At 35.5% G+C, this 13,541-nt stretch overlaps 1 protein-coding gene and 1 pseudogene across 1 annotated transcript in view; one reads left to right on the forward strand and one right to left on the reverse strand.

The window, feature by feature from the left end:
* MIB1 (MIB E3 ubiquitin protein ligase 1) overlaps window positions 1-13,541 on the reverse strand; it is a 128,869-nt gene that overhangs the window by 59,261 nt on the left and 56,067 nt on the right. Inside the window, exon 10 of the mRNA XM_045781962.2 lies at window positions 9,724-9,831. Coding sequence (XP_045637918.1) covers window positions 9,724-9,831 — 108 coding nt within the window. The remainder of the gene's footprint in view (window positions 1-9,723; window positions 9,832-13,541) is intronic.
* LOC123782110 (U4 spliceosomal RNA) lies at window positions 2,134-2,262 on the forward strand (annotated as a pseudogene).

Raw genomic sequence — 13,541 nt, forward strand, 5'->3', positions numbered from 1 at the left:
ATTTTTGTATGCTAAACCATCCTTCATTCCAAGAATAAATCCAACTTGGGCATGGTGTAGAATCCTTTTAATATGCTGAATATGATTTGTTAGTATTTTATTGAGGAATATTATGTCAATGTTCACTAGGGATATTGGTTTGTAGTTTTCTTATACTATCTTTGTCTGGCTGTGATATTAGGGTAATGCTGGCTTCACAGAATGACTCAGTAAGTGTCCTCTCCTCTTCGTTATTTTGGACAAATTTGAGAACAAATGGTGTTAGGGCAATCCTGCTGGGAACCCCTCTCACTCCTGAGAGCTTTTTCTGTATACTCATTTAAAATAAAACTCTATTACTTTACTCAAAAAAAAAAAAAAAGAAGAACAAATGGTGTTAGTTCTTCTTTAGATGTTTGGTAGAATTCATCAGTGAATCAAGCAGGTCCAGGGCTTTTCTTTGTCAGATTTTTTTTATTACTGATTCAATCTTCTTACTAGTTATAGGTATATTCAGACTTCCTATATTTTCATGATTCAGTCTTAGTAGGTTTTGTGTTTCTACATATTTGTCCGGTTCATCTAGGTTATCCCATTTGTTGGCATATAACTGTTTACAGTAGTCTCTTTTAAACCTTTCCACTTCTGTACAATTGGTAGTAATGTCCCCATTTTCATTTCTGATTTTCGTAATCTGAGTGTTTTTTCCTAATCAATCTAGCTAAATAAACATTTATCATTCTGTTGATCAAACCAACTTGTGGTTTCAGTGATTTTCTCTATAGCTCTTCTATTCTGTTTTATTTATCTCTGCTCAAATACTTATTATTTCATTCCTTCTGCTGTCTTTGAATTTTTTTCTAATTCCTTAAGTTGTCAAATTAGATTGTTGATTTGTGACCAATTTTTTAAATGTAAGCATTTATAGCTATAAATTTCCCCCTTAGCACTGCTTTCACTACATCCCACAGGTTTTAGTATGTTCTGCTTTTGTTTTCATTCATCTCTCAGTATGGTCTTATTTCCCTTGCAATTTCTTTAACCCATTCATTGCTTAAAAGTATGTTATTTAATATCCACAAATGTGTGATTTTTCCAGTTTTTCTTGCATTATTGATTTCTAACTTCATCAAAGTGTGGTCAAAGAAAATACTTTGTAAGACATCTCCCTTTTTAAATCTATTGAGACTTAATTTGTGACTTAACATATGGTCTACCACAAATAACACACCAGGTGCACTTGAGAGGAATGTACATGTTCTTGTTAGGTAGAGTGTTCTGCAAATGTCTATTAGCTCTAGTTGGCTTTATTGTGTTGTTAATGTCCTCGTATTTCTTTACTTATCTTCTGTCTGGTTGTTCTATACATTATTGAGACTAGGATAATGAGTCTCAAACTAGTATTGTAAAAATGTCTTTTTCCCTTCGCTTCTGTTAATTTTTTTTTATATATCTGTACGGTCTATTTTTAAGTATATAAATATTTATAATTCTTATAGCTTCTTGCTGTATTGCACTTTTTATTAATATACAACGTCCTTTGTCTCCTACAACCTTCATGATTTAAAGTCTATTTTGTCTAGGGGCGCCTGGGTAGCGCAGTCGTTAAGCGTCTGCCTTCGGCTCAGGGTGTGATCCTGGCGTTCCGGGATCGAGTCCCACATCGGACTCCTCCGCTGGGAGCCTGCTTCTTCCTCTCCCACTCCCCTGCTGTGTTCCCTCTCTCGCTGGCTGTCTCTCTGTTACATAAATAAATAAATAAATCTTAAAAATAAGTAAATAAAGTCTACTTTGTCTAAAATTAGTACAGCTTTCCCTGCCCTTTTTTGGTTACTATATGCATTAATATCTTTTCCCATCCTTTCACTTTAAACCTATTTGTATCTATGCATCTAAAGTGAGTCTCCTATACACAGAATATATTAGATCATTTTTAAATCTATTCTGCTGGTCTCTTATAGTTTAATCCACCTATATTTAAAGTAATTATTGACAAGGAATAACTTACTTCTGTCATTTTGCTATAAGTTTTCTAGATGCCACATAGCTTTTGTTGCCTCATTTCCTACATTACTCTCTCTTTTATACTTAGTTGATGTTTTGAAGTAAAAAACATTTTACTTAGCTTCCATAACATATAAAAATTCATTTACAAGCTTTGCACAGTGGCAGTATCATAGCCAATGAGGTTTATCCAAGGTCTGATTAGTGCTAATTGAAAACTCATTTACAGGGGCACCTGAGTGGCTCAGTCAGTTAAGCATCTGCCTTCGGCTCAGGTCATGATCCCAGGGTGCTGGGATCAAGCCCCATGTTGGGCTCCTTGCTCAGTGGGGAGTCCGCTTCTTGCCCTTCCTCTCCTCTGCCCCTCTCTCCCTGCTCGTGTTTTCTATCTCAAATAAAGTCTTAAAAAACAACAAAAAACAAACAACTCATTTACAGCTCTATCTGTACTCCTTTCAGTTACTGTTATCACAAAATTACAACTCTGTACACTGTGTAATCAAAAACATAAACTAATAATTTTTTAAATCCATCAGTTTCTTAAATTATATAGAAAACAAAATGTGGATTTACAAACCAAAGTTACAATAATGCTAAATTTTAGACTAATAATTTAATGTATTAGTCTCTTAAATCATGTAGGAAACAAAAAGAAGAATTTAAATCATTAAAATAATGCTATCTTCTGTAACTGCCAACATATAATACTCTTATTGAGATTTTACTTCCTCATATGGCTTCAGGTTACTATCTAATATTCTTTCATTTCAATCTGCAGGACTTCCTTTGGGATTTCTTGCAAGACAGGTCGGGTGGTAAATTCCCTGAGTTCTGGGGAATGTCTGAATTTCTCTGTCACTTTTGAAGGAGAGTTTTGCTAGAGATAGGATTCTTGGTTGACAAATTTTGGGTTTTTTTTTTCTTTTTAGCACCTTGAATACATCAGTCCACCATTATCTTCTGGCTTCCAAAGTTTCTGATGAGAAATCTGAAAATCTTACGAGGATCCTTGTAAGTGACAAGTCACCTCTCTTTCTGCTTTCAAGATTCTTTGGCCTTGGCTCTTGGAAGTTTGATTATAATGTGTCTCAGTATGGGTCTGAGTTCATCCTACTTGGAATTCACTGTGCTTCCCGGATGTTTATAGTCATGTCTTTCATCATATTTCGGAAATTTCTGGCCATAGTTCTTCAAATAATCTCTCTGCACTTTCCTCTCTCTCCCCTCACCCAACCCTCATCCAATCCCTTCTCCTTCTCAAACTCCCACAATGCATACAATGGTCCACATTGATAGTGTCCTATACATCCCTAAGGCTCTGTTCATTTTTCTTCAATCTTTTTTCTTTCTATTCCCCAGACTCTGTAATTTTGATTGCCTTAACTTCCAGTTCACTGGTTCTGTCTTCTGTCTGGTTAAATCTGCCTTTGAATTCCTCTATGAATTTTTAATTTCAGGTTCTTAAACTTTTCAACTTCAGAATTTCTTCTTGGTGCCTTTTTTGGTTATCTATGTCTTCACTGATATTTACATTTTGTTCATACATCATTCCTTGGCTTTCTTCTCATCTTCAACTAGTTCTTGGAGCATCTTTAAGATAATTGTTTTAGAGTTTTTGTCTATTCAGTCTACACCTGGTTTTTTCCCTCAGGGAGTTTCTGTTGGCTTATTTTTCTTCCTTTAAATGGACCGTACTTTCCTGTTTCTTGGTATGCCTTGTGATTTTTATTGACAGCTGGACATTTTATTCTAATAATGTGGTAACTCTGGATATCAGATTCTCCCCCTTCTGCAGGATTTGTTATTTTTTGTTTTGGTTTTGGTTTTGATTTTTTTTTTTTAAGATTTTATTTATTTATTTGAGAGAGAGAGCATGGAGGCGGGGTCAAAAGGAGAAGCAGACTCCGCACTGCGCAGGGAGCCCAATGCGGGACTTGACCCTGGGACTCCAGGATCATGACCTGAGCTGAAGGCAGTTGCACAACCAAGCCACCAAGGTGCCCCTTTTTTATTGTTTTAGACTGTCTTTGTCTTTATAGCCTGAAGTGTAAATGTAAGGTCTTTTCTGAGCCTGCACCTTTCCTTGGCCATGTGCAGTGACTTCCTAATTTCTCATATATGTAGCTGCTTTTAAATGTCCTAGTCTCTAATGCGAGGATCCCAAAAGGAGAAAAAGAAAAAAAAAATGGGGTGGGGGAGCAGGGAAGGGTACCATTCCTCAGATCTTCTGGAAGTCACTTCAGCCAAGGGGAAACGGCATACAACAATGGAGAATGCAACAATGGCTGCCCACCCGTCAGTCTGCACTTCCACGGTTAGAAGCAGAAATCAGTGATCAGAACACAGATCCTGGTATTTGTAGAAAGGGGTTTGCCCATTCTGGCCCCTACAGGGTGATCTAAGAACATAAACACGGCTGCCTGCCACTGGGCTGGAAGGTGAGGTATAGTGCCTGCTGAACTAAGAGCTAAAACTGACAAAAATCAGCCACAATTAACCTCTAAGCCCTCCCCTGGACGTAGCAAGACTTCAAAAGAATCCAGAGTTCTAAAATAGTTACATCAGAAAGAATTCTGCCAGTGCAGTTGTTATCTAGGTGGGGAGATGTCTACTACTTCATACACCACTATATTCCCAGAATCTTCTCAGTAACCACTGTGATTTTTAACACCAATGGAATTAAACATTTCCTGAATATGCTGACACTTTCAGTAAACTAGTTCAACTATTTTATTATCCCTAGATATAATAAGTAATAGTACTTCATCTTCTTTTCCCTAAAACGCATTTAATTCACCAAGATGCTGGTATTCTAAACTTCAACACAATTGTTTGGAAGTAGTGCATTCTGCTTGATTGAGTCAGTGAGTACTGGGTGCCCACTACAAGCCCAGTATTGTTCTGGATACTAGGGATACAGCAATGGGCAAAATAAAGTTCCTACATTATAAACAAAATAAGTAAATAAAATGTAAATGTTAGGTAGTAAGAAGGTCAAAGAAAAAATATCGCAGGTAAGAAGGATTAGATAGGACAGCCAAAGGATGGCCTCCCAGGGTGGGTTTGATTAAACAGCTGAAGGGAGCAAGAGAGAAAGCCAGGAGGCTATCTGGGGGAAGAAATGTGAGGACCAGGGTGGTAGCAGCAGGAAGGGTAAAAATTGTTTAAATTCTGGATATATTCTAAAGAGCCAATAGGATTTAGTGATGGACCAGATGAGGCATATAAAAAACAAAAGATAAATCAGTGATGATTTCTTAAAACTCAAACTGAGCAAGTGAAAGAATTTGCAGATAAGGGGAGACAAAAACTCTGGTGTGTCTCCTTTTAAAGCCTGACCTGTTTTGTTGGGGCAATCTCAGATTTTAGTCTGCCTTCCTGTAAAAGGCAACTTAAAGACTGTTTTCTGGGTCTTACAAATCTAATCTTTTATTGGCACTCCACATTCTTCATAGTGCCAGTTTTGGGGGTGAAGCATCAGGGTAGGGAGGTGGGGGAGCCTCCATTCAAAATCTGAATTAACATGGATCCTCAGGAACTATGTACAACCAATTCCTAGAGCCATTTTGGAGGTTACCATCCTGAGTCCTGATTTATTTTTAAGAGAAGAATTTCCTTAAACTGACCAGTCCTGAAGCCCACCTGTCCTTTCCTTTTCAGTTTTACAGTTACATAAAATATTTCTACAGCTTTGTTTTCATTACTAGATAAGAATTAGTACCTGTTTCTTAAGAAACCATATTCTCTACCTTCTACCAGTTGGAAAGAAACAATCAAACAAAGGCGATAATAACACCAGAGATTCCCTTGGTGTCGCTGTGTACTATAAATAGTATCTTACTTCCCTTACCCGAACCCTTTAAGTTACTCTCATGGATAAGGAAACTGAAGCTTATACCAATTAAATTTTTTGCCCAGTATCACTTTAGACAGCAACAATACCATTAAAACGTGAGTTTTCTGACATAATTTAGTATTGTTCTCTACTATTAGTCCTCTCCCTCACAACAGTTTTCGTTAACTTTTTAATGATAAAACCGCTCCAAATTTTCAGACAACTGCAGTAGTACATATCTGTACTGTATTTGAAAGCTTACTATAAATGACATGCTTTTTTAAGCTGGTCTTTCATTCAATCCTCCACACCTTTCTTATTATAATTCATCAGTGGGGGAAAAAATATATAGAGTCCCTGCAGGATCCAAAATTAGCTCTCATATAAAAACATACCTAAGATCTCACAGTCCTCAGTGCCTTTACCTATACATTAAGGAGGAAACAAATGTAATCCTACTGTACTCAGTAGGTCATGCATGGAGACAACTTTCCAAAATAGCTGAGTTTTCCCTAAGAAAAAGAAATAGGAAAAAAATGTAATCTGATATCACAAATTAGAAAGGTATAATATACACCAAATAATTTAGTTTAAGAAAAGCTTAAATCAACTAAAAAAAAAAATGCAATAGTCATCTATACAAGGGGCCAGCAAACTTTTCTTGAAGGACCAGAAAGTATTCCAGGTTGAAAAGCCACACAACTAATCAATTCTGCAGTTGTAACATGAAAGTGACCACACACAATAAATAAATGAATGGATGTGCTGTATTCCAATAATACTAAGCAATATAAATGAAGGGCTGGATTTGGCCTGCAGGCTACAGTTTGCAACCCCTAATCTATACTATCTTAAGCTCCCCTCCTAAGGCAGATGAAAAAAATGAAAGGTTACAAATGAGATAACTAGAGAACAAAATATATTATTCTCTTTATTCTTCAGCTAACCTCAAAACTTTTAATACAATTAAATTTTTTTTAATTACTGTTGATTATCATTGTTTTTACATTTGGTAAAGATATAATGAAGTTTAAGAAAAAGAGCACTTTTGGGATACATACTAAAATATTTACGGATGAAATAATGTATCTGGATCTGCTTCAGTATAATTCAGTAGAGGAGGTAGAGAGGGAGGAGGGTACAGATTAAGTCAAAATTGGCCATGACAAATAATTGAAGTGGGGTGATGGGAACATAGGATTCATTGTACTATTCTACTTTTATAAATATTTTAAATGTTCAATAATAAAAAAAATTAGTAATGACAAATCATGTTATAAACAGGCTGGCAAGTGATGAATCACAAATTTGTAAAATAAGCTATTTTCTCCAACTTTTAAACCAGGGTTTCTCAACTTTGGCAATACGTACATTTGGGGCCAGAGAGGCTGCTGTGGGAGCTGTCCTGTGCACTACGGGATGCTTAGTAGCACCCTCAGTTTTTATCACCACCAGTTGTGACAATCAAAAATGTTCCCAGATATTTCCAAAAAATGCCCCCAGCTGAGAACCACTGTTCTAAAAAACTATACTGCTGTTTCTAATAAATTCTTAAATTCTAGAAAAATGATACTTTCATGATTTTTTGTCTTATTTTTAGGCTATGAATTATATTTATATTTTAACCCAATTTTTAAATGTGCTTTTTCTCTGCCAATTGGGAAACTGTATTATTAATTTAACCTGATGTATAAAAATTCCTTTCTCACACTATTTCTATAAACTACATCTGCCTACAATGGTTTTTACTTATTTATTTTTTAAAACTTTTTATTTAAATTCAATTTAGTTAGCATATAGTGTATTATTAGTTTCAGGGGCAGAATTTAGTGATTCATCAGTTGCATATAACACTCAGTGCTCTTTACATCAAGTGTCCTCCTTAATGCCCATTACCCAATATCTCATTCCCCTACCTACCTCCCTTTGCCTACAAGGTTTTTTAAAACAGACATGCACAGAATGGAAATCCAAATGAGGTGGTATGGTTGAAGTCCAAATATATCCCCACTGATCTAGTAACAGACCTAATTCTCAAACTTTCTCAAAGAAATATTTGCAAACACTTAACTTACTGAGCCACACTCCAACTCCAATCTTACCAGGTCTATGGGATCAACTAACCATTTGTTTTATATTTGAGTTCAGTTAAGGAACAGTGCCAACTTTGTTCCCACCCCCACAGCTGCACCACCATTGTGCACAACCTCTGGTATGAAGAAGAAGTCTTTAGAAATACAAATGGCTAGACAGTCCAATGTTGTCTGCTTTATTAATTAAATTCTGAATCAGAAAGTACACTTTATAAAAAATTAAGCAAAAATTTTTATTTTTGGCCTCTTGTCTTATTAGCTATAATCAGAAGGGCTTTGGTATTTTAGTAGTTGTTGCTATTGTAGTTTCTGGATTCATTAAATAAAAAATGGGATATTTGGGGTGCCTGGGTGGCTTAGTTGGTTAAGCATCTGCCTTTGGCTGAGGTCATAATCTCAGGGTCTGGGATTGAGCCACATCTTCATGGGGCTTCCGGCTCCACAGGGAGCCTGCTTCTCCCTCTCCCTCTGCCCCTCCCTGCTTGTGCGCACTCTCTCTCTTTCAAATAAATAAATAAAATCTTTTTTAAAAATCGGGTATTCAACTCAGGGAATTTCATTCCATTTCCCCAAGCCAGATGAAAACAATAACACAATAAAGTAAGTGTCTTCCATTTACAAAATATTAAATTTAAATTAAGTCTTTCATTACCAAAAGAAACCTTGTAGCATATACTGGGTTCCTAAATTCATTACCAAGAAAGATGTGAATTAAAAATTACTACTGTGAAAACAAAATCAAATCATATAATCTCATTCATAAAGATATCACAGTAATGAAACTATCATATAGTTTATAGACATCTACCTGCTAATTTAAAGTTCAAGGTTTTTTTTAGACAACAGAAAATTCCAACGTCAGAAATGACTTATTTACAACTACAACACCACTGATTCTTTAGTAGCTGTCCAACAAATCAAAATACATTCAATCTGAGAAAAAAACAAAAACAATGCAAGACTTCTCATTTCAAATATGTGTCTTCAAAACTTTTTAATTAATAAAAACAGGCTGGTCCACTAATTTAGCCCTCAGAAAATCAAGTCATTAAGCTTCCTTAGATGGGAGTATCATTTGGACAAAATTACAACTTTCTGCCTAGTCTAAATTTGATAGGATTTGATTTATTCCTAAATAACCTTCCACTAGACTACAATAAATGTTATTTTAATGTATTTTTTCAATAATGAGGTTATAGTATGCTGTAACAAAGGAAAACATCCTTCACAACACACATAGAGATTATCAACTGAAATTCCAATGATAGTAAAAAGTATTCATTTCCCTTTTAAAAGAATATACTCTCAATTAAATTAAGCATAGATACACACATATAATGATAAACATGCACTGTTAAAATTTTCAAAAATCCACATTAAGGTCAAGAAAAAATAAGACTAAACAAATTCTAATATACTGATTCCCTTACGAGATTAAAATAAAGAAAGGCCTCTGAGAGTCACTGATCAGTAAAAATCTTGACCTACATGATCTATATATTCCCCTTCTCTCAACTTCTTTAGTCTGATTCTTGGATGAACCAATCTGGGTTCCCAGCAGCATGGTGGTCCTACCAGTAAAGGAAAACTCAACTCCCAACTTCACCTAGGGTTACATCTACAATATTGAGAGACCAAAGAGAAACAAGAAATGTTTCAAGTTATTTCTTGTCAAATTTTTCTTTTCAATCAGAAGACCCTTAGGTAATTATTAAATTTTAGGAGTGAAAGCAATTCATCTCATAATATATAAGTACCATTTCTAGAACATTAATTTTTTACTTAAGTAATTTTCAAGCTTAGTTTAATTACCTCTGCTTCTACATCCACATTTTGCTTCAAAAGTAACTTCAAAATGTCAACATGTCCATTCTGACTAGCAGCTTGCATAGCTGTGTGACCAGCACACTGTCCATTTACCTAAATAAAAAAAAAAAAAAAAAAAGGATGAAGGACTGTCACAAATCACAAAGAGCCAATATAAAGTATAGGTTTAAATCTAGCACACTGGAAAAAAATAAAAATAAAAAAAATAAATCTAGCACATCGTATGATTCTTTGAAAATCATTTAGGTTGGTATTCCACATATCCTAGTACAGATCACCAGAAACTTTTCTGTAATTTAGAGAGGGGAGCAAACATTTTTCTTTTTTCTTTTTTTTTAAGATGAAAGTTCCATTGTTCAAAGAGCTATCAAAGAACTGTTTTAGCCAATCTGCAAAGCTGAAAAAAGAAAGGAAGTGAGGGAGAAAAGTTATATTAGTTCTATATATTTACCTCCATTTGAATTATTAAAGCTCAGAGTCTATGTTTCAATGAAAAAAAAGGAACAAAGTGAATGGAAAACTTTTAGAAAAGATACCGTCCACTATATAAATAAATTCAATTTGACAAATATACTGAATACTGTCAGCAAACTGTCATGAGGAATATATGAACGAATTAGTAGGGTAGCTGTATACAACTATGGCATAAAGCAGTAATTTCCAACCTTTTCTTCATTTCGGATGTTGTGTAAATGCATAATTTCTCCATGACATACCCAAGGCTAAGTGTAATTTCTTAAGCCCACCCCGTTCATTCCCATCCATAAAACCATAAAAGATGGAAGCACCTGGGTGGCTCAAGTTGGTTAAGTGTCTGCTTTCGGCTCAGGTCATGGTCTCAGGGTCCTGGGATAAAGCCCTGCATCAGGCTCTGTGCTCGGCTGGGAGTCTGTTTCCCCCACTCCCCCTGCCCCACCCCTGCTTGCATGCATACTCTCTCTCTTAAGTAAATAAATATAATCTTTAAAAAATAAACAACCATAGAAGATGGTTAAAGATGGCAGCCTGACCACACACTTATATCCTATTCCTCCTCGGACTACAATAAAAAGACATTAAAATAATTAAAAACATAAAAAGCCATAAAGACAAAAGGAAAGCTAACATTAGAAAATAATAAAAAGCAACACATTTTTGAAAAGGAGAAAACTGACTTTATAGAGAAAAGGAATACAAAACCTGGGAAACCCCACACACAGTCAAAGCCTGCAAAAGCAAGCACATCAGAGGGCTAAGAAGAAAAACCCCAGGTAGAAGTCTGAGTGCAACGGCCACACTCCAGGCCACTCTTCTCAAACTCAAGGATAGGACATTAGCTGCCATGCATCTAGTCCGTAGACAGAAAAATGGTTTCCTCCCTTAAACAACTGATTAGCCATGGACAACAGACCTCTACATGATAGCATTTAAAGACCCCAAAAGCTCCACATGCACTCACCATAATGCAAAATCAGTCACTAAATCCTATCCAAGCAAAGAGAGCTACCAATAAGCTTTTTAATGTCTTATTCAGATACAAACGGACAACCAAAGATCAGAGATTTAAGGAAGACCTCAAAAATTGAAAAACACACAAAAAATAATTTCAAAAAAAAAGAAAGAAAAAAATAACTGGAAGAAACAAATGGAGAGAAATAAAACGTTCAAGTAAGAAACTTCAGTTAGAGATGTTCAAGAATCCTTTACATCTAAAAATCAAGAAGAGGATGCTATGAAAAACAGGAAATCCCATTCGAAGAGCTAGAAGCTGAGCTGATATAAGGCAAGAGAACAGTTTTTCAGTACTGTGAGACTTACAGACCATATCCCTATGTATTTATTAGTGGTATAAACATTTATATCTCAATAAAACTTTTTAAAAAGGTATATACTTGTAAGCGTTCTTTAAAGGTTGGATTGCACTTGTCTTCATAACCTCTCAACATCTTACTAAAACAAGAGTAAAGTTTTATTTTCTCTGAAGCCTCAATCCACAAAGATAATTAGAACTAGCAAAATAACACACACACAGACAGACACACATGCAAGCACCTATACAGGAAGCTGAAAAGCAGCCCCTAAACCTGTTACGAGAAAAACCTAGAAGTAACCCTTACACCACGGAAACCAAAAAAGCTCAGGTATTGACTGGATACCTCTGGATATGGGGATAATGTGGTGGTTGGTGCTAAATGCAAAAGCACTGGTTAACAATTTGTTTTAAAAGCATTTATATCCCTGGATTCTCTCACTCTGCTCAGCTGAGCTAGTGGTCCACTGTGACACGAGCAGAAACCTTAAAGTTTATTCTCTGGAAAGCGTGAAGTATTCCTTAGCCTAAAGAAACCAAGCACTGTATTCAGTACTTTGGGGCAAAGTACTAAAATTAGAAGTTTTATGTAAATATTTACATGATGAATGCTGAGAATCCAAGCCTACTTCCCTTACTCACTATTCATGAGCTTGGCAGCCAGATTTACACCCTCTATGCAAAAGAATTAAGAGACCTCTCTGGGGAGTCAGACTAGCCCAAAACAAAAGACCTACTGGCCGATGCCAGGACTAACCAAAGGAAAAAAATGAATCTAGACATAAACTGTATACCCTTCATAAAAATTAACCCAAAATGTATCATAGACCTAAATGTAAAACACAAAACTGTAAGTCCTACAAGATCACAGATGATGTCTTTGGTGTTATTTCTGAAAAGTCATCACCATACCCAAAGTCACCTACATTTTCTCCTGTTATCATCTCACAGAAGATGAAATGAACACATACCTGATGTGCCTGAATGTCTTGGGAGATTAGACAATTAGAAGTTTGCAGAAGAATTCATTATAACAATACAGATTACAAACAAATGAAAAAAACTTTAAATTATGTCTGAAGTTAAGAGGGACTGACTGGGAAAAACTACAAGTGAATTTCCTGGAATAAAGAAAATGTTCTACATCTAGGGGCGCCTGGGTGGCACAGCGGTTAAGCGTCTGCCTTCGGCTCAGGGCGTGATCCCAGCGTTGTGGGATCGAGCCCCACATCAGGCTCCTCCGCTATGAGCCTGCTTCTTCCTCTCCCACTCCCCCTGCTTGTGTTCCCTCTCTCGCTGGCTCTCTCTCTCTCTGTCAAATAAATAAATAAAATCTTAAAAAAAAAAAAAAAAAGAAAAAGAAAATGTTCTACATCTAACAAGGGTGTGAATTATGTGTATGCATTTGTCAAAACTGATCCATGTATTTCATTATAAGTAAATTACACCTCAATTTTTTTTGATAAAAGAACAATTATGAACACCAAGGAAAGCAAATGGTTATATAGGAAACTATAATCTAGCATCGTCCACAGTTCAGATATGTCATTTAAATAATAACATGCACAATTAATTTTAATCTTAATGAAGTTACCATATAACCTAACCACATTAAGAACCTGAAAGGAGTGTGTATGTGTGTGTAGGGAATGAGCTGGAGGTGGCAAAGAAAGCTGAATCCTCATTTTCACAGTAAAGTATCAAAAGATAACACCTAAAACATAAAAACCAAGAAAAAACAATAGAAGTATGTTACTGGAAGATGTGGAGGTAAACATATGAAGAAAATCAACTGAAAGAGGTGAACACAGTAGCCTCTGAAGAATAGGTAAATAGAACTGAGAAGGAAATGTTTTTCATAACCAACCCTGTAGAACTATTTTTTCCCTTTAAATTTTTAGAATGTATATAGTTAAAAAAAAACTAAATTAGTAATTAAATGAAGAAAAATTTAAGTATAATTTAAATCTGCTTGGTTGAATATAAAAAATCATTTGGTACTTTGATTTCTGAA

This window comes from Ursus americanus, chromosome 19 (genome assembly GCF_024610735.1).
Source record: "Ursus americanus isolate L20-20 chromosome 19, mUrsAme1.1.p, whole genome shotgun sequence".
NCBI lineage: Eukaryota > Metazoa > Chordata > Mammalia > Carnivora > Ursidae > Ursus > Ursus americanus.